Source organism: Cydia fagiglandana, chromosome 7, assembly GCF_963556715.1.
Source record: "Cydia fagiglandana chromosome 7, ilCydFagi1.1, whole genome shotgun sequence".
NCBI lineage: Eukaryota > Metazoa > Arthropoda > Insecta > Lepidoptera > Tortricidae > Cydia > Cydia fagiglandana.
In genome coordinates this window covers 21,234,176-21,260,090 of record NC_085938.1, presented here as the reverse complement: position 1 = coordinate 21,260,090, position 25,915 = coordinate 21,234,176, and the positions used below count along the sequence as shown (strand labels likewise).

General features: G+C 43.8%; 3 protein-coding genes across 4 annotated transcripts; 2 read left to right on the top strand and 1 right to left on the bottom strand.

Annotated features, from left to right (window-relative positions):
* Positions 1–2,421: 2,421 nt before the first annotated feature.
* LOC134666128 (putative ATPase N2B) lies at positions 2,422–10,639 on the top strand. Of its 2 annotated transcripts, none has more exons than XM_063523283.1 (8): positions 2,422–3,043; positions 3,928–4,116; positions 4,471–4,712; positions 5,154–5,328; positions 6,126–6,275; positions 7,325–7,444; positions 8,065–8,459; positions 9,946–10,639. In XM_063523283.1, exons 1-7 carry the CDS (start codon positions 2,654–2,656, stop codon positions 8,188–8,190), a joined length of 1,392 nt encoding a protein of 463 aa, XP_063379353.1. In that variant the 5' UTR covers positions 2,422–2,653; the 3' UTR covers positions 8,191–8,459; positions 9,946–10,639. The 2 variants fall into 2 exon arrangements, with proteins under 2 accessions (XP_063379353.1, XP_063379352.1); XM_063523282.1 differs by lacking the exon at positions 9,946–10,639 and adding an exon at positions 9,651–9,861 and having other exon boundaries at positions 8,065–8,948.
* An 8,163-nt stretch (positions 10,640–18,802) lies between these two features.
* LOC134666261 (rab-like protein 3) lies at positions 18,803–23,408 on the bottom strand. The gene is made up of 6 exons (XM_063523413.1): positions 23,271–23,408; positions 22,014–22,223; positions 20,833–20,972; positions 19,854–19,990; positions 19,450–19,504; positions 18,803–18,997 (listed from the first exon to the last, which is right to left on the bottom strand). The coding sequence occupies exons 1-6, from the start codon at positions 23,314–23,316 to the stop codon at positions 18,803–18,805; spliced, it is 783 nt and encodes a 260-aa protein (XP_063379483.1). The 5' UTR covers positions 23,317–23,408.
* Positions 23,409–23,692: 284 nt separating this feature from the next.
* Positions 23,693–25,915, top strand: LOC134666133 (tyrosine-protein kinase transmembrane receptor Ror2). Its single transcript, XM_063523289.1, has one exon. It carries the CDS (start codon positions 23,884–23,886, stop codon positions 25,804–25,806), a length of 1,923 nt encoding a protein of 640 aa, XP_063379359.1. The 5' UTR covers positions 23,693–23,883; the 3' UTR covers positions 25,807–25,915.

Here is a 25,915-nt window from a genome sequence, read left to right as displayed (position 1 = left end):
AATTAGCGAGAAAAAGCGAAAGTTAGAAATTCGTACCTAGGTACTACATGTTTAAAAAGATAAATTTTGTAATTCCAATGGTCAGGGAATTTTATTTCTGTATCACAGTGACAATAATATATTGAGATCGCTAGCGGATTGTCACTTATGGCAACACTGGCAAGGTACTAGAAATCAAAGTCCCTAACTGAGGGCCTACCGCGAACCACATTCGACATGTTGCCTCTCGGTCGCACTCACAGACATAAGATTCGCGCTCATCGCTTCATCTAATTCTATGGTCGCACTAGTAACTTCGTAAGTTCGTACGTAAGTAAGTACGTATAGCACTTGTGAATGCAACCGTACCTAGCGTCAAGCACTTTAATATATACCTAGGTCCTGTCCACACAAATAATAGGTCATAGCCCGCTTCACAGATTTAACCTCTAAGGGAAAGGTTACTGCGCTGCGCTGCTTGTTTTGGCACTTTGTGTGAGTAAACTTTTGTAGGTACTTATTGAATTTGATTGCCAAACTACGATGTCATAAAAACAAAATATTGTAAATAAGTTATTTATTCGTGATATTACGTTGAAATGTAAATAAATCGAAAGAAGGTCAGCATATAAATATAAGTAATAAGTTTTTGGCAAAAATTTCATTTTTTGTACAAGCTTTTATCGCTGACTGTACTTTTCTTACGACAAACAACTAATACTCATCGAGACAATTCTAAAAACCCCTAACACAATTAGGTTGCGTTGTTTCATCAAGAGTTCCTATGGCCACCTCCTGTCTCCATCATCAGATCAGCTCGATGGTACCATAATATTGCATTGTCATCCGATTTATACATGCATGCAAAATTTCAGCTCAATCGGAAACCGGGAAGTGGATCAAATTTAACTTGCAAGAATTGATTACAGACAGACAGACAGACAACGGTCAGGTGAAACTAAATAAAAGCTTCTAAAAACAAGATGAACGATATTGTCATATACCTACAAAATAATTAGGGTCTACCGCGAGCACCGAAATTAGCAAATTACGAGCATTTTTCTCTGAACTTCGATTTTCGCGGTTAATAGCCCAGGGCTGGAATCGAACCAGGGCTATAACCGCGAAAATCGAAGTTCGCAATATGCGGGCACTTTTCTCTGTCACTCTAATTACGCCTTCATTGGAGTAAAAGAGAAAGATCTCCGCAATTTGCGAATTTCGGTTTTCGCGGTACTTAGCCGCTCAGCATCTGTCAAACACGTGTTAAAGTCGCACCATTAAAAGTCTGCAGCGGATTTGATAGCCCACTCAGTGTAAGTGTTATTTATACGTCATAATTTCATAAAAGTTTGACGTTTAAAATGACGCACTGCTCGGGCTATCAAAATCGCTGCAGACTTTTTACGGTGTAACTCTTAACAACTTTGTCAGTATAGTAGAAAAAGGCGCGAAATGTAAGTTTTCTATGGAACGAAAAAACTGTGCGTCCAAATTATATTAGATAATATAAAGGTACGTTATACTTACAGTACATAAAGCGCCCTCCAGACTATGCGCGTGAATCGCGGGCGAAGCCGCGAACGCGAGTGTGGAGTCTAGTTCGCTGATATGCGAAATCGACTCCAGACTCGCGTTCGCGGCTTCGCGCCGCGATTCGCGCACGAGTGTGGAGCGGGCTTAAGAAGCACAAATAAAAACCAAACACAAAACATACTTCCATATTTATTGCTATAAGTAACTTCGAAGAAATCTGTTATTATTTCTTTAATTTTCTCATTCCATTTATATATCCTTGTCATATTCTAGTCGTTGTTAAACATGAGCTTGTCTCTTTTGGAGAGCGAGAGCTCGTTAGCACGTGCAAATTTCTCGCTTGCCTAAAGCTGCGACTGCTGCGACTAAAGGCAACTACTTCAAGTAGAAGTTTTGTCCTATGGTTTTGTCACAAGGTAAGCGCTTCAATTTTGGAACTCTATGCATAGCGCTGTCTCGCTTTTACATATCATTCTGTACGAAAATTCCGAACGTGTGTGGCGGCTTATAACATTTTTTTTCTACTTGCCAACGTTTTTGACAATGTCTCAAATAATAATCTCAGAAGGCAGTATGGCTTAGAGCTTTAGCCTGTCCAGATGGACGAAAAAAAAAAATAATAATCTCAGTACTGACTTCAGTCCAATTCATACTAACATAATAACGTATAATATTGTTGTATGATTTATGATATTATAGTTGTTTATTTACAATCAAATTATCAACACTGGTTATTTTATCAAACGATATTATTTTATTTCATTAATACATCTATTCATACTTGCTTAAATACTAATAAAAAATATTTTTTTTTATCCATTTGATCCACGGATTTGATCTCATTTGGAAGAATTGGAAGTTTCCTCAGTCAGCTGACATTGACGTTGACATAATGACAGCTGTCACTAATTTTCTAGTCGTGTTCATTCGATTTTATAAATAAAACAGGGGAATAAACCATACTCTTAGGTTCATTTTAAGTATCTAATTAATTTCGTCACTGAACATAGCAATAAGCTATGATATTTTATTAGTTGTCTTGCGTGATCACAATGTCATGGTCGTGTACGGTGATTCAGCTATGCAATAACTCTCGCAACTTATATAATGTGATAGATTCCTCTTACCGCTCGAGCAGATGACGATGGCGATGTTCAAGAGTCAGTCTATTTTAGTTACTGCCATAAAGCAGCACTGGAAGCATTGTAGTCAATGCGTGAGGTTGTCGACGGAGACACAAGCACAAACCGCCAGCGGAGAAGGGCCCTGGAGCGTGTACGAGGCCCGAGTCGCCAGCGGCTCACTGAGTAAAGATGAACACCAGGAAATCGTCGTGCGACACTTGCAGGAACTCTATCAAGATGTTAGCACCTACCAGCGGCCTGCGCTACAAACACAAACACCCCTATTCAATTTCTTCAAAAAGAAGGAACCAAACAAAATAATCGCGCCTCAAGGCTTGTACATATATGGGAGCGTCGGTGGAGGCAAGACCATGCTCATGGATTTGTTCTATGAAACTGTGCCTGTAAGAATTGTTCCCATTTGTAGCAATCAGCTCTATTATAGTGTAATCATTAATCATCCATCCGTCCTACCTCTGGCTGGACGAGTCTAGTAAGTTCTAGATTTACCTTGATTCATGTTCCCCGGCTCACATGCTAAGGCAAAAGAGGAATGGATTTAACTAAGACCTAATGACTCATTTTCCACCAGAAATGTGACTTTCTCTGTGGTGTGTAACAGATTCATATGTTTTTTACAAAAAAAATATTTCATGCTTTCTTTCTTTAATGTTGGACAGTAAAAATTACTTTTCTAGTTGTCCTTGCCTGTTCCTCTTAATATATTTTAGTATGAACCCTTCTTTTAATTTGTATGTGTTTATATCACATTTGTTTATTTGTATAATAAGAAAATTCTATAAGAGAGTGAAATATGTGATAAATATAAGAAAGAAAGTTCTGAGAATGAAAAGGGTTTTGTACCATCATCATGCTCAATGATTGTTATGCCATTTATGGTAGGGTCCTAGGTAAATTGGTTGTTCAATACTTCCGCTATGGAATGTCCATTTTAGCTAGAACCCTAATTGGCTAGTGATCAAACATAAAACAGAAAACTATTTTGCCTTTTGACTTAGCATGTCACTCGGCCGACAGTAGGCTGTATAAATCAATCAATTTTGAAATTGAAATGATTAACTCAACGTTGTCATCGTAACAACTCAATAATGATGTTTGCCGCCTGAGCGCTGAGGGGATAGTATATTATATGTAGTTTTACTTTCTGTAACTTTTTAAAACAGCGGTGTATAAAAAGTTTTAATAATCAAATTAATATTAAATACTTTTCATTTTCTACAACTATACTTTTCAAAAGAAATAGGGTGACAATGAATGATAATTTCAGATAGAATCCAAGCTCCGCGTGCACTTCAACTCGTTCATGCTGAACGTGCACGCTCGCATCCACGAGCTGAAGATCAAGTCGGGGCGCGGCGCCAGCGCGTTCCGTGATGGCTCCCACTACGACCCCATCCCGCCGCTCGCGGCTGATATTACTCAGGAGTCCTGGCTGATATGCTTCGACGAGTTCCAGGCAAGTGCCATGATGATCGATATTTCTGGTAATAATCATATTGAAGTCTAGTTTCCTTTAATATCTCAAATATTCATCTCATATTATGACATAGTCAAAAATCGACAATGATAAGCTGGACAAAGAATTGATTGTCTATTGTGGATTTCTATACTTGTAATCTATTGTCAATGAGCTTAAAGTGAGGCTAAAATGTTAGCGTTTAAAAGTTTTACAATTTTGGAGTAAATACTACAAATTGTTCTGGGCAAAGTTGTGGTGAAATGGGCAAAGTTGCAAAATCTTATATTTTACTAAGTTGTATATTATTCAGTTTGGTGACAATAACCCTGACCGATCTTATTTGACTTCCAGGTTACCGATATAGGTGACGCCATGATATTGAAGCGTCTCTTCACACAACTATTTGACAATGGTTGCGTCGTCGTGGCGACTAGTAACCGTCGCCCCGACGACTTGTACAAAAACGGGCTGCAACGAAGCAACTTCCTGCCGTTTATTCCGGTTCTTAAGGCGCATTGCCAAGTGCTACAGCTGGATTCTGGAATCGACTATAGGCTGAGAGGCTCTGGATCGAAATATAGCAAATATTTTCTGTAAGTACCATCTTTGATACTTGTGTCAAATGACCATAATCATTCGTAACGTGAAAATGGCCTGTTATCCTTTAAATTTAGCGTGGATGGTCGTGAGTTCAGTTCAGCCTCTGCGAAACTCAATAGTGCTAATGATTCTGTTTCGGAAAAAAATACAAAAAGTCGGTCAAAGATAAATGTGCCTTCTGAGTCCCGTTGACGTATCTGGAGCGTCGGCGTCTAGTCAACCCTATGGCTGCTGCTTGACGCAGTGTTGGCGCAACTGCGCAGCGACGCTATTTTCCTTAGCATCTAGCTAGACGCCGACGCTTTGAGTTAAGTGGATGTTCAAAGCGAATTTCCAAGCGTGTGCCCAAGTCGCGATAGGCGATGCTCAAGTCTGGTCGTATCTCGAATCATATTTATTTTATATTAAATTTTAAAACCCAATCAATCTTTCAGAAATAGCGAACTGACGCCCGAAAACAACGCTGTAGATAATTTATTCAAATTCCTTATCTCCAAGGAAACGGACACGGTCAGGCCGAGAGTGATCAACATTATGGGACGGAACGTGAAGTTCGCCAAGTCTTGCGGTGGCGTGTTGGACTCTACGTTTGAAGAGCTTTGTGACAGGGTAAGCCTATTTTTCATTTTTAACAAGCAGAAACGTCTGCGAACGATGCTATTAAGCTTAGAATAAATTTAAAAGTGGAAAAATTACTGTCTTGGGTGAGACTTGAACTCACGGCCTCTGGATCGATACTCCAGCGCTCTGCCATCTGAGCCACCAAGACCTCATCCCTAGCCAGCAAATTTTTCCACCATATTATAGGTCAAGGGGACCCTTAGCGACATCTGCCGCAAGAGTGTTACACTTCTTAAACGGCTACCGGAGTTCCAAGTCATATTGGAAATTCACCAAAAAAAAAACATAACACAACATATTGGAAGTTCAAGTCTCACCCAAGACAGTAATTTTTCCACTTTTAAATTTATTCTAAGGGTAAGCCTATGCTTTTATGTTTTAATACTTTGTTTTTAGTATTAGCAGGAACTTCGCATAATCAATAATGAGCATTTATTTATATAGTTTAGTAGTGTTAGTTTATCATATCACAAATTATTAACTTGAGTCGGACCTAGCGTTCTCTGTATAGGATTTCCAATTTCATGACCATTATGTTATTGTGTTAAGTACTTGTTGTTTTATTTTTTTTGTCACGAATAAACGCTCTCTCTCTCTGTCTCTCTCAATGATACATTGTGGAAATGCTATTTTTAAAGTATTTTTTTTAATGAAAATAAGCCGTTTATAATGAAAATCCCTCACTTTGTTCTGTTCAAGTCGGGGCAAAGTTAGCTTAGTCGTATTCTACCACTGGGCAAAGTTGTATAATAGGCAATGTTGCAAACTTGTTTTCCGTTTTCCAGCCAATAGGCGCGAGCGACTACCTGGTGCTGTCGAAGACCTTCCACACGGTGTTCGTGCGGCATTTGCCGCAGCTCTCGCTGGCGCGGCACCGCTCGCAGCTGCGCCGGTTCATCACGCTCATAGACACGCTCTATGACAATAGAGTCAGGGTACGTATACGTACGGGTTAATGGGATGCGAAAGTAAAATACTTTTTTTTTTGTGATAAACAGAAGAATTAATTACAAAAACAAAAGTGCTATAAAAAGTATTGTTGTTAGGTACTATAACTTAGCTTTCAATGCTCTTAAGGCGAAATTAATTGAATATAGAGTGAATACACACTAAAGATAAAGAGATATAATAAAGAAGAAGAAAATAACAAATGTTTTAAGACTTGAATAACCTACGAAGTAAAACTGTGTCTAAAAGTCTTCCGGGCAAAGTTGCAATAAAAGGAGTTTACGGCTATTCGCAGTTTACTTACAAGTCGAACTGCAATACAGTACAGTCACCTGCAATAATATGTTACACAAATACACAATGAAGGCCGCAAAAATATCTGACACGATTTTATTTGTAGAGCCATATATAAGAGCGAGTCATATAATTTTGCGGCCTTCGAAGAGTAATATACTATTGCAGGTGACTGTACCTACTACCTAATGACAGTTTCGTATTAAGTGCAATGTCGGACTATTATAATGTTTTACGACACTTTGTAAAGTTTTAATGCAGACGTGTACTTAATTTTAAATGAAACATTACTGTTTTTCCCCTGCTATAGTACGTAAAGTATTGACGTCATCGAGTTATCACATAAAATGTATTGGTAATGTTTGCCTATTTTAATTCGTAAGTATTGTTTTACGATATTATTTTTATATTACGTACTTAGTGTAGTGAACACCATTAGCTAGCTAGTATGTATTTCCAATTGGTTCGAATCTAAAAAACTTAGATTCGTATACTATAAAAACTTCAGTAAATTAATGATAGGTATATGAAACTACATTTTTTATACTAAAGTAAAAATTCACCGCTTCGGGCAAGACTCGAACTTGCGACCTTTCAGAACATCGGTCCCATCGCTCCATAACCATAACATAACCAACAGAGCTACTAGAAATGTGCAAACATTTTCATTCCTTTGTTGTTTACACGCCTTATGGAGGTTAATATCTTGAGTAAATTGTCAAATATTCGCTATCATTTGCAGGTAGTGATCGCGGCGGACGTAGAACCATCAGAGCTGATCGCGCGCGAAGTGTCATCCGTGGAGGAGCTGGGCGACGCCGACCGCGCGCTCATGGACGACCTCAAGATCTCCAAGGACTCGGTAAGATCACTAACTAACCACTATGGGATAAAGATACTGTTCTTTCTGGAATTTGTACCGCTAGCAGAAACATCAAAATTCATGGTTGTGCCATATGAAATATCGGCGAATTGTCATCGTGATTGTGATCTTGAGGTTACAAGATATGTGTGATGGTTGCGAGACCATCATGTTTGTATAGCGCAAATTATCACTGGTTTAATTTTATTTTTATATTAAATCTTTCTATTGGCGGTTGATTGGCAGTAGTTTTTTGATATTTCGCTTCTACTGTGCCATGGTGGGCAAAGTTATGTTGACAAGGCAAAATTGCCAATTATAACCTTACTTTATTAGTAACCAAGAATTAATCTTTTCGCCGCCACGTCAATGAAGTAATAAAGTGTCATCAACGCCACGTCAAAAATTGCACGTATACAAACCTGACTAAAACCACGGCTTGATATGAAGTCGTGGCGTGTGGGGCACGATATGTACTGACTTTATATCAAGTCAATGGCGGCGAAAGGGTTAAAGAGCACTATTATTTCTTCCTAGTCAGTCATCCTGGCTAATTTGTATTTGGCACAGAAATATGAATATAATAATACTTAGATATGTATGGTATTTGGTACCGACAGGAGGATGCTCGAGCGGCCATCTTCACGGGTGAGGAGGAGATGTTCGCGGTGGACCGCTGCCTCTCGCGCCTCATGGAGATGCAGACCGACGAGTACTGGGACAAGTGGGGCTCCCACCTCGGCTAGTGGGACTGGGGCTACGGTGGGTCGGTCCCACCTAGGGGCTTAGCCAAGATGACAATCGTACATCGACAAACGCCTAACGAAAAGAAAAAATACCTACCGGGATGACAGATGCTACCAAAACTCAAATGACTATGCCCATATATTATTTAAGTTCCGAATGGCGTTTTCTATCGACAATTTTCACCTTGGCTAATCCCCCTGGAGCATTTCCCAGTTGTTACCACTGATGACCATATCCTGGTGTTTTGGGTGCGGGAATGATTTCGTGTGTTTAACCCTTTACCAGGCCAAGGGAAATATTCCACCCACATCTTATATCGGTTACCGTAGTCAGGTTTTAACTCCAAACCACCTACAAAATATTTTGTCAATCCCTGAAAATATTATTTTATGATCTTCATTCACAACACGCTTCTAAATTGCGTAATATATCTTTGGCAGCCATTTCAATTCACTTGAACGCTAATTTCAGCAAACTACGGAGAAATTCGAACACTTTCCATAATTTCTATGAAACAGAAGTACATAGATCGAACAATTTTTTGATATTTTGTAGATTTTGAGTGTTGAAAGCAAATGTAATCGTAAACATTGCTAAATATTCATGCATTATTGTGTATGACCAGAATTAGGATGTGGGTTGACATTATCCCATGGCCTTATTAGAGTTTAACTGTGTGGGAGCTATTTTTCCCATGGCCCGGTAAATTGTCTTGTCATGTCATAAAAACTCACGTAAGTAATAAAACAGTTTTTGTGTTCAACCTAGAGCGAATTCATGTACCTAGCTATAAAATCTCCTTTTAAAGGCTTTCCCTGAAGAATTTCTTCTTGTAGATAGTATCATAAATAGGTTTATATGTATATGTATAAGTATTTAGTATCAGCATTGCACCCGTGCGAAGCGGGGGCGGGTCGCTAGTAATAATATATAAGACGGCGACATACCCGACAAATGTCGACCGTACCGTCCCTCAGGATATATTATCGGTAGTTATTTTATTATACTTACAAAAAATAAATACGTACCGAGAATGCCCTTAAACGAATTAGGTACCTACTCGTATTTTTGATACAGCCTGTATACTTAAAAATAAATAACAAAAACCAAAGAGCCCCAAAATCTAATCGGGTCATGGGAAGAATAGTTCCCACACAGGCAAATTCTAGCCAGGCAATGGGATAGAGTCATCCCACATCCTAATTCTGGTCATATCACAAGGACGCAGGAGTATTTAGCAAAATATATGATTATATTACCTTACAATCATTAAAATCATGAAAATAACAAAAAATGGTTCTATATATCTGCTTGTGTTTTTCTTAAATTCAGTAAAGTGTTCGAATTAGTAAACAAACCACTAACATCACTGGTCAAGTGGATTTAAATGGCTGCTAAAGATATATTATTGGATTTTGAAGCGTGCCATGAATGAAGATCATAAAATAATGTTTTTCAGTGATTGATATAATGGTTCGTAGGAGATTTGGAGTTAAACCTTGACTATTATAACCGATATAAGATGTGGGTGGAATATATCCCTTGGCCTGATCAAGAATATAATAAGACAAAATCTAGTATGACAGTTCATTACTTAGACAGGCGATGGGATAACCGTAACCCACATTTTTATTTCTGGTTTAGAGGAAGATCTCCGACTTTCATAAATACATTTTTTACAAGGCGTTCAATACGGTTGCAACAGCATATAAAGTACGTATTAAGACACGCTGGTTCTTCGGGGCCTGGTAAAGGGTTAACTTTGTTTATTGTAAAACAGTTACCAAACAATGAATTAAAACTAAGCAGTAAGCTCAAAATTCGCTTAGAAATATTTGAGTAACTTATTTTTTTACCCATTTTTTGGCTAGTGTAAAACATTCCCGCACAGACCATCCCGGGGTGTGCTGGTAACTTATCACCTGTTATGAAAACTACTATCACTACATTTTTCATTTTCAACGTTTCCAAAAAAATATGGTGCTACTGGGAATATTTTCCCTCTGTTAAGATAACCACCACATTCGTCACGGTTCACGGTAACTTTTTTTATTCTCAGTATAAATACTGATAATAAAATACTGCTGGTAGTGAATAGGGAAATATATATGGCAATTGTAGTGTTCATAAATACCTTACCTGCATAATTTGGTTACTGCTTACTAGTTAGTTCTCCCTATCCTACTTTTTTGAAGAGGGCACTAGTACTAGTAGTAAGGCTCCTATTGCAGTTACCCATTAGATAAACCATAGGAGACGCTAATTAAAAAATAAAGCATTCGCCATTTTCAACTCGTATAAAAGCAATCGCTTTCAATATTGATATTTGTGTATAAATCTAGAGCCTGTGGGACCTTTATTCGTGATTGTTTAATTCAGCGGTTGGCAACCTTTTAGCAGCCAAGGGCCACATAGCAGTTAACGAAGTTGACGCGGGCCGCACTTTGTTATTATGTGTTCCGTACTCCACATCGGATATCTTCATTGAGAGAGTAACGCGATCGTTGACCAATGATGCCGCTAGCGTCTATGTAGTCGCTCCGCCCCACGCCGTGACGTAGTTCCGCTTCCACTTCCTGCGAACCGTTGCTCGCTTCCCGCCACTCGCCACCGCCATGACATTGTTTCGTCGACCGTCTTGACCGATGGTCCGCAAATATTTTTTGCGTATATTTTTGCAGCATGGTGCTTTAACATTTCCGATCCAAAGCTCGGTCGATTAAATAGTGAGATACGGCAGAGATCGCCACTATTAGTCTTTTGGCGGTCTCGCGATCGAAGTCATCGAACGGTGCTTTTCGATTCTACCCACTTTTTTCTTGCTAAATTAATTTTCACATTCCATGCTGCTAAAATCGTTACCGTTAACTCGCATTTTCGAGATCGAAGTAGGAAGTGCGTCAGTGGTTTTTGTTAACAAGTGGTAACAAGTCGCTCCGCATCGGAGAGGGAACGTGCGGTCATCGTGCCTGCGGCGGCGGCGGCGGCGCGGCGGCGGACGGCCTGCGCGCGCCGCTGCCGGGTGCCGCGCTTCGCTGATAAGGAGGTTTGGATTGTCTCGAACCATCCGGTGAGCCAGTTTAAGATATTCTAATTTTATTGGCGTTCAGAAGTTACTTCGTCACTCGCGGAGGGTTCTCAGGCAGGAGCCTGGGAGTACCTCGTGTTGTTAGTTGCGGCGCGACCGGGGCGCCCCGTCCCCCGGCGCCCGCCCCCGCCCGCGCGCGCCGCGTCTTCTGCTGTCGTCCAAGGTGACTCCGAGACACCGCGACGCTGCGGGCCACGGTGGACGCCTCCAGTCCGCAGGACTCGGAGAGACGTCACACGCCCGCTCCTGTTGCTGCAGTCGCGGTGCGGACGCCTCCAGTCGCGGTGCGGACGCCTCCAGTCCGCGGGACTCCGAGAGACGTCACACGCCCGCTCCTGTTGCTGCAGTCGCGGTGCGGACGCCTCCAGTCGCGGTGCGGACGCCTCCAGTCCGCGGGACTCCGAGAGACGTCACACGCCCGCTCCTGTTGCTGCAGTCGCGGTGCGGACGCCTCCAGTCCGCGGGACTCCGAGAGACGTCACACGCCCGCTCCTGTTGCTGCAGTCGCGGTGTGGACGCCTCCAGTCCGCGGGACTCCGAGAGACGTCACACGCCCGCTCCTGTTGCTGCAGTCGCGGTGCGGACGCCTCCAGTCCGCGGGACTCCGAGAGACGTCACACGCCCGCTCCTGTTGCTGCAGTCGCGGTGCGGACGCCTCCAGTCCGCGGGACTCCGAGAGGCGTCACACGCCCGCTCCTGCTGCTGCAGTCGCTGTGCGGACGCCTCCAGTCCGCGGGACTCCGAGAGACGTCACACGCCCGCTCCTGTTGCTGCAGTCACGCTCCTATTGCTGCAGTTGCGGTGCGGACGCTTCCAGTCCAGCGGGACTCCGAGAGATCCGCGTGGCTCTGCGCGTCACACGCCCGCTCCTGCAGCTGCGGGCGCATCGCGGGTGGATCGCGCCAAGGTGAAGGCGGACCGCTTCTGCGTCCCGACTGCTCGAGCGGAAGGAAGGTAAGTTACGTGTAAGCAGTGGAAAGGCTACGAGTACAGCGACGATCGCCGCGTTGGTTGCCGGCCGTCATGAGTCGCTGGTGACCTACGCGCCGGTGGTGGCCACCACGATGGCACCGCCGAGGGCAACAGCGTCGCCGTGATGATGCGTGCAACTACGAGCCTAGCCATCGGCGCCTCCCGTGCCGGTAACGTCCGCCACGCGCACCGGCGCCTGTCGAGCTGGCCGCCACGACGGCGCCTCTCGCACCTGAGCCTGGCGACGGTGGCCGCCATGATGGCGCCGCCCGCTCGATGACACCGCCTGCCCCCCGAGCTGGCCGCCACGATGGCGCCTCTCGCATTACGCATCGACGCGGCGGCGGCGGCTGCCACAATGGCGCTGCCCGCCACGATGATGCCGCCCGCCACGATGGCACCACCACCTGCGCACTGGCGCCTCTCGAGCTGGCCGCCACGATGGCGCCTCTCGCCTCACAGCAGTGCCTCCCAGACCAGCCAGCCAGACGGCGACCGCCTCATGCACCGGTGCCTCCCGAGCTGGCCGCCACGATGGCGCCTCTCGCCGCACGCACCGGCGCCTCCCGAGCCGGTGGCGGCGGCCGCCACGATGGAGCCGCCCGCCTCACGCGACAACGCCTCTAGAGCGGGCCGCCACTATGGATCCTCGCCTCACGCACCAGCGCTTCCCGAACCAGTGGCGGCCGCCATGAGCCGCCCGGCCTCAGGCACCGGTGCCCCACCCCACCCCCCCCCCCCGAGCCGGCCGCCACGATGGCGCCCCTAGCTTCACGCACCGGCGCCTCCCGAGCGGCGGCGGTTGCCACAATCACGCCGATGCTGTCCACCGATGCTGCAACTACGACGATGTCGTCCCTTGCTCGCTGGGCGCCACAGTATCAGTTTTGTCCTGTCCACATGGTTCCATTGAGGTACGCAGGCGCCTATAGCTATGGTGCAGGTATAGGTATGGTATGGTACAGCACGAACAGACCGCTAAGCTCTTGGTTTCGGTTAAAGAATCCTCCGGCGACGGCAGACGAGGTCGTAAAGAGCCCCGTCCTAGCGCGGCTCGACTGCCCGGAGTTGAAAGCGGTAAGATATGTCGATACTCAGAGGAAAATACGTCGTGTTCCCGGGCTTCATAAAGGTGCTGATCGACTTCGCTGTGTCGCTTCGAAGCTCCTACGACTTCTCGAGGCCATGGAGTGGTCCAACCGGAGAACAGCTAGCGACAAGGCCCTGTGCGACCGCTCGAAACCGAGGTGAAAGGCATCGAAAAGGTCTGCAGACTTCACATAATTATCTCTACTTGCTCGCGCTCTCCAGCTTAAGTTCCGTCTTACAAAGACGAACTCGTGCGAAAAGCCATAATAAACAAAATGGGACAAATAAACCCGCTGCGCCTGAACAAGCTTGAGTTTCCGGTGCTAAGAGAAAGGGGCCAGGAGGACTCCAGCAGTTTCCATCTGTCTGTATTCGACTTTATCGAAACAGTTTTGTTACGCAAAGCGCCAAAATCGATTTTAGACTTGATTTCATCAGTTCGATTTCCTTAAAAGCATGCTACTAACTCGATGCCCTATACTAACTCGATATAGGGTGTCTCTTCGGATAAAGCGAATTAGACCATCACGCTCCTAGACATCACGTGGGACACGCGGCACAACACACCGATTGAAAGTTTTCTTTTTCGCGACATACAGGCCTGCCTTGCTGCAGAGTTTCTCGCAGAAATGAGACTCAATGCCTTCTGTTCAGTCTCAAATTCGCAAACTTTAGTTCATGGAGGAAGGTGAAGCCTTCGCAGTCCCCAGCAACACGGAGCTGCCGAAAGCCTCGCACCACTTTCTTCCTCATCTTATGCAAGCAGTCCGTTACAATCTCCAATATTGGTAGACAATGTACGAGGTAAGGCCCTTTCAGCGAAGAGTAACCGTTAACGGGCCGCATCTGCAGCGCTGACGACAGAAGTGTAAACATACAACCGCACCGGTACAGTATACATAAAACGACGGCGACACTACATCCCTTCCGTTACTACGGCTGTCGCAAAAACTGCTGATGCCAGCAGATCGTCTACAGGTCGCGCTGGTTGCTTGCTACTTGCCAGGTCGGTACAACCCCCGAGGGCAACGGTTTATCAAGAAGTCACTGCGCGCCCGAGTGGCAGCTGCGCCCAGCAGCCGCCGAGACTGTCTTCACCTGACAGGCGCCTTGTTGGCCGGCCTCCGCTTTCGAGAGCCCTCGCACTGTGCCACGGTATTTCTTAACAGACTCATTGAACTGCTACCACGACCTTTGACAGCTGCCTGTGAGATTTGGCATGGATGTCTCCACCTCCCAGCCTAGTCTGTGTACTGCGACGGCGTGATAAGGAGTCTTAAAGCAGCTGTGGTAAGCTTGCAATTTACTGGCGGTCCTAGTGAACACAACGTCAGACCGCCCTCCCTTACGAGTCAACGACCTTAAGAATGAGGCGTAGCTCCTGTCAGATAGGACGCTCCAACACCGAGCTGGCGGGATCAGGAGTGACGTCCGCTACTGGCGTGACTGGCGCATGCATATAACATGGCAAGGTCTAACGCTACGTAGCGAACGAAACGTAACTGTCACTGTCTCACTAATATGGAAGAACCGGATATTCCCGATTCCGGTACTGTGTTTGTATAGAAAACAGTAACGGGAGCCCCTAGATCGTCCCCTTGTCTAGGCTGCATGTACGGCCACAATGTAGAAACGGTATTTATGGTGCATCAAAAATAAGATCAACTGCCAGGTACCTCTATCCAGTGAAGTAGCGAGCTATCTCAGACGTCTATTTCTATTATCCATGTTAGCTTTCAGAACGATACTCGTTCATAAGCCTCTCACAAGTGCTGTGTATGAACCACTATCGGACACTATGCCTTCTTCCAACGCCATTAATAGCGAGACCAGCGCCTCCCAAAGCACCAGCTTGGGACGCGAGACATCTACTTGCCCTAATTTAAATAGCCCTACAACGTTAGGTACGTTAGAAGAAGTACGATAGAATAGCTGCCGCACTTTTGCTGTTAGCATCAGGCCGCAGGGTCAATGACCTTACTCTACTACACTGTAGCCCGGGCAATTATATAGATAACTTTAACGCTATTATTTTGTGTCCGAAATTAAAAACTAGTGCCTACGTCAAATCATGGGATTAGTTGTCAAGCGGACCCCAGGCTCCCATGAGCCGTGGCAAAATGCCAGGATAACGCCAGGAAGAAGATTTTGTGTCCGAAATTCGGCTCTAAACCAGATAACGTGTCTTACCGACTGGACTCTTAGAAGCTCCGGAATAAAGTATAGACCCAGTATAAGTAGGTAGTCTGGGTACGTCACCTTGCGAGAATTACACAAAATGTTAGGGGACACTTCGCTTATTTCTTTCAGCCACAGTCTCATCCAAGCCGGCCTCGCCTACGATTGCTTTTGATCCACGATGTACTTAATAACTAAATTGGCTGGAAAGCTATTCACTTAGCGATATTTTCGCTTATGTTAATTGGGAACATGACTCGCCGAGATTCTGCGGATCGGATGCGATTTCGAATGAGAATTCTCTTAAACCAGTTTAAGTCAGATTCGAACCTGAGATTACAATTTCAATTCTCAATTTCCTGTAATTCACATTATAACGAGTCACTGTGATTTCATGGGTTGCAATATGGTGTATACATATTTATTCGTTCTCTGAGTTCTATGACAGTAGGTGTAGCCCTATCGCTTGCGCGCCCGCTAACTCGCCACCAGGAGATAATAAACAGGTCTCAATGAAGATATCCGATGTGGAGTACGGAACACATAATATAAAAATTTTACCTTCCAATAAAATTATTATTATGTTTCCTATCCACATCGGATATCTGAGTAATGCCTTCCTGGCAGGCTACTAGGCTACTTTTATGCCGACGGTACTTCTCCTCAACAATGTCATGGCGGTGGCGAGTGGCGGGAAGCGAGCAACGGTTCGCAGGAAGTGGAAGCGGAACTACGTCACGGCGTGGGGCGGAGCGACTACATAGACGCTAGCGGCATCATTGGTCAACGATCGCGTTACTCTCTCAATGAAGATATCCGATGTGGATAGGAAACATAATAATAATTTTATTGGAAGGTAAAATTTTTATAATATTTATGACTTTATCATACATTGTCATTTGTCTATATTACATACAAAATAGCCAGAGGGAGGCTCGCGGGCCGCTGGTTGCCGACCGCTGGTTTAATTCATAAGTGTGGATTCAAACTCACTTAGAAACCATAATCATTATAACATCAGTAAATTTTACATTATACACGCCCTTATGAGGACATTTTTAGCCAATTACATTATGACATTCTTCTCTTTCTTCTCATCAATGTTTGTATTGTGTCATATTTGAAAATTCAGTTTTAGTTGACATTCAGTCGGAAACATTCGATTTAGTACGCCAAGTGTACTTATCTAGCAATAATTAATAATAGAAAAATAATTTATTTTTGTTATTTTTTATTTATTTTTGTGTCATAAAAGAGTTACTTTAATGTTGAGTTTTATTTAGCATTCTGTGTCTGGGGCAGTAAACTTTTGTTCGACTTTTAGGGCCACCCCACACTAGCGTCTTTTGAGCGGCGGCGTCTAGTCAGCGCTATGGGAAATGGCGTCGCTGCGCAGTTGCGTCAACGTTGCGTCGAGCAGCAATCATAGAGTTGGCTAGACGCCGACGCTCGGGAGACGCTAGTGCGAGGCCTCTCTAAGTGCGAATTTAAGAGGTGGTCAAAATGATTTGAACACAACTTTGCCCGATTCCCCATACAAACGTAGTGCAACGACCTCAATACCTGATTTATTTGTTGCAAGAAGGTTAGTTGAGTCGTTTAGAGACAATGTAGATACCTGCCCCAATTTCACATCGGTGACAGGTGCGACGAATTGTAAAATCACTATTGCTGACGTCACAGGCATCCATGGGCTACGATTACCACTTACCATCGTGCGGGCCGTATTCCTGTTTGCCACCATCATTGTATTATTTATATAAAAAAACTTTTTTATCGGAAAAAAATAGATATTGTGACGTTTAGCGTCACATGTAGATAGAAATAGATAGGTTAGAAATTAAAGTTTAATTTAGAAAAGTTATTTAATAGTATTTAAAATTACATGAAGTTAGCTAGGGTCGTGAGTCCGTAAAACTGAGCTGACACAGATAGAAATATAGAAACAAGTCCTTAAAAGGAGGCACTTTCCTGAGGCTCTACATCGTAGGCGGGCAGTTGTAGATGGCTCCACGGCACAGCGCAGGAGTCCCAGTTGGTCCAGAGTAGACTAGGATGGCTTCCCGCTGTGGTTCAGGATCCTCAGCTCGGAACGGAAACCTTCCGGGATACAGAGCTTGCGCATAGCGCAACCCGGGGTAGTGCAGGATAGAGGGTTTTCAGGCAGGGTGCAGGCAATTTCAACCCCAAACTTGATCCCTAGTATTATTGGTCATATTAGAACATGCACTCAATAGTGACTGCTACATCCGGCTCACAAGGAAAGAAATATCAGGAAAATTAACCTTTTAGCATTATTTTAGTGTTCACGGATGAAGCAGTCAGAAAATAACAGATTAGTTAACAGTATAAAAGAATACAACGTAAAATTATTCCTAGTAGTAACTTAAATGAAATATTCACAACACTTACCCGATCCGGGGAAATGTACACAGCATAATACCAATAAGGCACGATCTAGATAGTTTAAGTTAGGTAAATTATATTATTTTAGAGATATTTAGTATCTTATTTGCAAGAAATTGTCGTAATTGTTCATCAATTTTCTTCAAGTGACAGATTCCAGAAAACTATTTAAAAATGTTTTTAATTTTTTTTTTACAACCGGCCAGCACAAAACGCTTCGCGCAAACGAGGTTTTAAGCAAACCGTTACAATATTTCTCCTGCGAAGTTTCTGACAATTGTCAAAGATTTAGAAGAATTGTAGGTAATTCTTGACAGGTAATGAGTTATATGTCGGAATTTCGTGACAATTGTAGTGTTTCTTGTGACAATTGTTATAAACTTAGCAAGAGAAATATCTGTTTTTTTCCGATATCATAAAGTTTTTTTTAATAATACAATGATGGTGGCAAACAGGAATACGGCCCGCCCGATGGTAAGCGGTAACCGTAGTTCATGGATGCCTGTGACGTCAGTAACAGTGATTTTACAATTCGTCGCACCTGTCACGTTGGTGAAACAGGGGCCTGATGTATATTAAAATACCTCGTGATTGGAATGATCATAGAACTTTATTAATATATGTAGGTACTATAATAACTTAGTTTTATAATTTTCCTATACATAGTAGATATATCGATTCATAGAGCCTCTCGCTATATTCTCGTGATATTTGTGCGCGTCTATATTATACATAGAAAGTAGGGACATAAAGCACGAAGAAAATCGTACATTGACCCGCTACGTCCTATCTCTATCGCACTCACGTACTAATTATGATGCCGGCGAAACATTGTGCGAGCAGGACAGAAATATAATAACTTGCGTGCGATAGAGATACTAGTTGTCCATGCGGTAGAACCTCGGGCTGAGGTACTGCTGTGTGCGCGCGCCCTGCGCGGGGGTGGAGGGGGCGGCGAGGTGGGAGAGGTGTGACGTCACGTGCGCGTGCGCGTGCGCGTGCGTGTGCGCGTGCGCGTGCGCGCGCCGCTCCGGGAACGGCGAGCCGCGCGAGTAGTACCGCCGCTCGATCACCTACACACGTTCATGAATTCAAGCAAAATATTCAATGAGATGGAATTTGATACCAACAAGTCAATGGCGTTTCAAGTGATGGGACTAAGTATTGTTTTACGAATATGTCATGGAAAACCAAAATAATAATGATACTTGTTAGAGGTAAGTAATAAAACTTATTTTAAAGTGTGAGGGTTACTTTGACAACGTCCGCCATAACGCCTATAATTGTCCCCGATGGTGCTGTTGTCACGACTAGTCATGACACTTGAGGTGTTCTTGGTGTTCAAAAGGTTAAGTACAATCATATGTCAATACACTTTAACAATTTGACCGCCAAATATTTAAGTAAACTGACGCGCGTGGCTACAGCCCAATATGAACCTTCGTGCATTCCGATAGGGTTTACAGTGACGCGCCGCGCACAAACGGAGTAGCGTTCAAAGGGTTATGTAGATATACCAACTAACCTTATCAAAAAATCGTGTTAATTTCACGGAATTACTCGTCCCGGGTCCCAAAGATCTGAAAAAAAAACATGAATTTATACTGGCTCGATATTCTTGTAAAATATTCCAGTGGATAAAGTGAAACTGTGAAGATAAGCGTTCGAACTTCGAAATCACATCGAGAGTTCAAAACCGTAGATTCGTAACTAGGCCCAGCATTGGATATCTGTGTTCCTCTCTGGATGTGATGAAAATTATGGAAAATATTGTGTTATTGGAAAATATCCAGAGACGAAAATGGGCACTACCTACATTTGTATATAGAAAGGTGCGCGGTCGTCCACTTTTGCCTTAATCCATGGACTCGACAACTGGACTACATGGACTGACAGTGTCTGTGTAAGAAAAAACCCATGAGCACTAACCTGGCCTGGTGGCAGTTGACGAAAAGCTCGTCCGCCCCGCACTGCTCGGCGATGCTGCTCGCGAGCCGCCGGTACTGCCCCCGCCGCTGCTTCTCCTCGGCCAAGTCGAACTTAGTGCCGATCACCAGAATAGGTATCTATTGAGACAATAATTAGTTAACCTTTGAACTACAAACGTTGCAAAATGAAATACCTATATTTTAGACGGCACGCGCTAATAGTGATATGCTGCTAGTTTTACATTCCATTTAAATTATATAAAGAGAGTAAGGAATATAGTTAGTACTTACTTCTCTTATCTCTATCGAATGCGCTTAATTACATTGCTATCCCGCCACTATCCTGCGCATGGAGCCGGTCAATTCCACTACGACCACGACTGACCGAAAGTGTACGTACTGTACTGTACGGTATCCAAATTAGCTACTTGAATGGTTCATCATCATCATCATCTCAACCATAAGACGTCCACTGCTGAACATAGGCCTCCCCCTTGGCCCTCCATTCGTACCGGTTGGAAGCGACTCGCATCCAGCGTCCTCCGGCGACCTTAACAAGGTCGTCTGTCCATCTTGTGGGTGGACGTCCTACGCTGCGCTTGCTAGTCCGTGGTCTCTACTCGAGCACTTTTCGACCCCATCGGCCATCGGCCACTTGAATGGTTGGCTGATGTTAAATCGAAAACTATTAAATCCTCTTAGGGCGTCCCCTAGCTAGTGCAGGCGTAGCATCAGGTGCAGGAAGCGGGCGGACGCACGCGGATGTCGTTGTAGGTTAAATCCGTCGCAGTGTTGCTCATATTTTTCATTAACTTCGCTCACCTGCTCCGTGCAACCCCGCCAGCTAGCGGACGCCCTTACGCCCTGCGTGCTTATGCGTCTGGAGTTACAATCGACGTAATAAAAATCTTCTTTCTTCTTCTAATCTCTTTCTCTCTTTAGTCTTGGAATGATTAGCAATTCTTTATAACGGTTCTTACCTGTGTAGAGCCGAGGAACTGTTCTGGGTCGATATCGATATGCTGAAGCGTTGGGTTGTCAGAGTTTAGGATCTCGGAGAGCCATTTCTGTAGGTTAACTTGACTTTTCCTGTTGGTTAGGTCGTGAACTAGAATGATTCCTGTAATAGAGAGATAGAGATAAATACTCGATACCTACATTAAATTTTTACTTTAGGTAGGATACTTTACTTTAAAGATACAATTATGTGACTGCAAGAAAGTGGAAATGTGCTTGTTAAGTTTAGCACTGCAAAAGTCCAGGATAAAACTGGCATTGTAGTCCTGAGAGTAAAGATACCTTTGGTCAGCAAAGCAGAGGTACACAGAAGGTATATACACTCCGTCATTGTTGAGTCATTTAGGGTCCTAGCTAAATTGGTTGTTCAATACTACGCTTACGCTTTGGAACGCTACGCTTACGCTTTGGAATGTCCAATTTAGCTAGAACCCTAAATGGCGCAACAATCACGGAGCATGTCTGTACCACCAAAGTGGTAGACCACTTTCTTGGCCGACTTTACATATTTATTTTAAAAATTGAAATTCCCTGTGGCCTTTCTGTCACCTTTATCGCTCAACTTTAGTATAAAGGACCATTTCACCAGCCCACCTTTATGCTAAACTCACCATGTGCCGGCCCCTGCGACTCGCACACGAAGTGTCGGCGAAGAACGTACTTTGAGAACCTACCGGGAACCGCGTTCGACGTGTAGCCTCCCTGTCACACTTACGTACGAATTTTCAAATGCGACAGAAAAGAAACACGTCGAACGTGGTTCGCAGTAGGCCCTCTGCTGCTGCATGCCTTGCTGATCTTGCATGGTCGCTATGTAATAACTACGTGACATAGGGCCAACATACCATGTGCAGGCTGGTAGAACACGTTCCTTGTGTTCCTATGGCCCTGCGACCCCACGTCCCAGAACTCTACGAAGAACGTGTTCTGCTGCTGCGTGCCTTGCCGGTCTTGCATGGTCGCTATATGTAATACGTAACATAGCCAACATACCATGTGCAGGCTGGTAGAACACGTTCTTAGTGTTCCTATGGCCCTGCGAGCCGCCCACGTCCCAGAACTCTACGAAGAACGTGTTCTGTTGCTGCGTGCCTTGCCGGTCTTGCATGGTCGCTATATGTAATACGTAACATAGCCAACATACCATGTGCAGGCTGGTAGAACACGTTCCTAGTGTTCCTATGGCCCTGCGAGCCGCCCACGTCCCAGAACTCTACGAAGAACGTGTTCTGCTGCTGCGTGCCTTGCCGGTACTCGTGCAGCTTGACCTCGGCCGCGCAGCCCACCGTCCATGTCGGCGACACGAGCACGCGCCCGTGCGCGATCAGGTGCGTTAGCGATGTTTTACCCACGCCTTAAAAAAACAACGAAAAAAAATCGATAATACAGAGTGATTTATTGTCTGACCATACTCTAAGAGGTGAATAAGAAGTAGGTCATACTGAACCACTTTTACTTTGCGGTCAACCCCGAAAAAGCAAAAAAATATACTTCGTTTTTTTTAGCATTAGAAATTAGGTAAACAATCTTGATGTGTCTTTTAATTGAAAAACACATTTTAAAAATAAGTTACGGCAAATATGTTACAATTATTAATCTAATACGATCATTTATATTATTCTACTTTCATAAGTAGTAGTTATTGATTTTAAAAAAGTGTCTTTCAATTAAAAGACATGCCAAGATCGCTTACCTTCTTTCAAGTTCTTTCTAATGCTAAAAAAACGAACTATAGTGTCTCATACTTTTCGGCGAATTAAATGTCAATGTTTTCCATAGAAAACATTGACATTTAATTCGCCGAATATCGAGAATATCACAAAAATATCTGCTGTTCCATAGAACAGCAGATGTTTTTGCGATATTCTGATTATCTACATATTCACCCTTCAGAGTTTGGTCAGACAACAAAATCAAGCTGTATAGGTGCTTAGCAACATTTAACACATCGGAAGTTGCAGGCGTCCATAGGCTACGTTAAGCGAACGTGGGCGGATTTCTGCTTGATGTAAGTAACAATTAACCATTGAAGTAAAATTTCATTGATTAAGTACGTAATTAAATATCATTAAAAAAGAAGATAACACATAATGATCAAGTTTCACACAAATTTTCTGAAATATATTTTTTATGGCCCAAATGTTATAGGTTTTATCTTTTATTTCGATGATAATAAAATATAAAAACTTTGGTACTTAGACAGGATCTATGACTCAAAATCTAAATTAGGCGCCAAACAAAGTTATACCGGAATGTTGCCTAACCTTCAAGGATGTCATTAAAGCAAACTCGTCAAAAAGCAAGTGGAAGGTTATTGATATATGTTTATTTTGTGTACTACTGACATACGGAATAAAGTGGTGTTATTTGAAGGACTAGTGAAAATTAGGAACTGATTTACCAGAATCGCCAAGAACAACAACTTTTACTTTCTCAATTGCAGCCATATCGGGATAAAAAGCAGTAAGTACTCATTATTTTGATCACTTTTGACATTTGGAATGCACACAGGAGTGCTAACGTGACCAAGAGTAAAATGTTGCCATAACATAGAATCGTCGATATAACACAGAAAGGATTTTAAACTTAAATTTGCGGTTGTCAGTCGTTTAACTCACTATCCTGACTTCTTCTCGATATTTTCGGTCATTGATTTAAACACCTTCAAGGATTCAAAAGAACTGAAGGACTCTGAAGGAGTCAAAATGATAATTTATCGATTCTGAAACATTCGATTGTGAAGTGAACAAAGGGGTGACCATTTCGGAAATGTCAACACTGTCAACCAACTGTCAAATTAGTCACGCTCTCGCTCATGTCGCTGTCGCTTCGGTTGCTTTGCTTTGTGGCTTGGACTTCCATAATGAAGAACGAAACAACTAAAATCAATAATAATGCGTCCGCCATTGTATAGTCAGTGTCATATTTTTTCAGTATTATACTATAAAGGTATTGAATAAAATGCAACGATCAGGCATTACATACATCGAATTACTTTCTGTCCAGTAGTCACAATGGATACGTCTTATAAAGTGATAACCGTGCTCCTTTATATCGTAAACTCCGTGCATCCTTACTGTGGCCCATACAATGGCCAAATATGCAAATCATATACAACCGGTTACGTGTGGTATAACCATACGGGTGGTCTGGAGAACGAAAAGATTACGACGGGGCTGTGGAGAGAAATGATATCGACTCTCAGGGAGCCGTGCCGCAGCCGCGCCGAGAAGCTCCTTTGTGCGTACGCGTTCCCGAAGTGTATCAACAAGGATGGGGTCGGCGACTTCGCATTGCCTCTGTGCTACGAAGACTGCATCGCCGTTAAAATGCAGTTTTGTTACAACGACTGGATCGTTTTCGAAGAGCAAAAACGCCGAGGCGTTTACTTTGAGTCTAGAGGCCATTTCCGATTTCCCGAATGCGAGAAACTTCCTCGGTTTTCAGGGAAAGGTTCACACGTGACATGTAATTATGTGGGCATCACTAACATGGACTACAGTGAAGTGACCACGAGCTGCGTGCGGGGCAACGGCCGATACTACCAGGGTACGGTGAACTTCACTGAGAGCGGCAAGGCTTGCCAGGCCTGGGAGTCCCAGTACCCCCACCAGCACACGAGACCTCCACTTGTGTTCCCAGAAGTGCAGAACTCGAGCAACTACTGCAGAAATGCTGGAGGTGAGGAACGTGGGCCGTGGTGCTACACCATGGATCCTGAGGTTCGGTGGGAGCTTTGCGACATACCACTTTGTGCCAACTCCACCATAGAAGATGACAATATTATAGGACCAAGTATAGAGATGGAAAACTATTTTACGCCTACATTTGTGTTATTGCTGTCAGTTGGTGGCCTGGGGTGCGTTTTAGGCATTGCATCCATTGCTCTCTTGTGCCATTACTTTTTTAAAAATCATTACTCTAAGTGCAACATGCCTAGCCGCAGAAATGTCCCAAACATGGATATTGATCTGGACAAACTCCCAAGTAATATGGCTTACCACACCACCGGGGCTCAGCTGAACCCTAAACTGGAGAAACTGGAGTTCCCAAGAAATAATATTATCTATATCCGTGATTTAGGCCAAGGTGCTTTTGGGAGAGTGTTTCAAGCAAAGGCTCCCGGGCTGGTTCCGGAAGAAGAGTTTACTCTGGTTGCTGTCAAAATGCTCAAGGATGAGGCCTCTCATGACTTGCAATTAGATTTTGAGAGAGAGGCTTGTCTTCTGGCTGACTTTGACCACCCTAACATTGTGAAGTTGTTAGGTGTCTGTGCTATAGGTCGGCCCATGTGCTTGCTCTTTGAGTATATGGGAAAAGGTGACTTAAATGAATACCTAAGGGCCTGTAGCACTGCCACTAACTACCCACCAATGTCAGAACACAGGGAAGACCTAAGGTTACTAGCGACACCTCTGGGCCATTTAGACTTATTGCACATTGCAAGGCAGATCGCCTCGGGGATGGTCTATTTATCTGATCGGAAGTTTGTTCATCGAGACCTTGCCACCAGGAACTGTCTAATCAATGACGACATGGTAGTGAAGATTGCAGACTTTGGTCTTTCACATAAAATTTATTTACAAGATTATTATAAGGGAGACGAGCATGACGCTATCCCAGTGAGATGGATGCCTTTAGAAAGCATATTGTACAATAAGTATACATTAGAGTCTGATGTGTGGGCCTATGGAGTATGCCTGTGGGAGATATTCTCTTTTGCCCTGCAGCCTTACTTCGGAATGACCCACGAGGAAGTGGTTAGGTTCCTGAAGGACGGGAATGTCCTGGCCTGTCCGGACAACACGCCCCGCTGCGTCTACGACCTCATGCGCCAGTGCTGGAGCACACACCCCACCGACCGACCCAACTTCAGACTGATTTATCAGACGTTAGACAACATACAAATGATTCTTGAACGAACTCATTCTGACTAATTTACAGTGTTCTGTGTATCAATTAATTATTAAGAACTGAGTTTGTTTAATTATTTACTGTGTAAAAGACTCTTGCCCATAGATGTAAATAAATAGGTATCTACTTGTA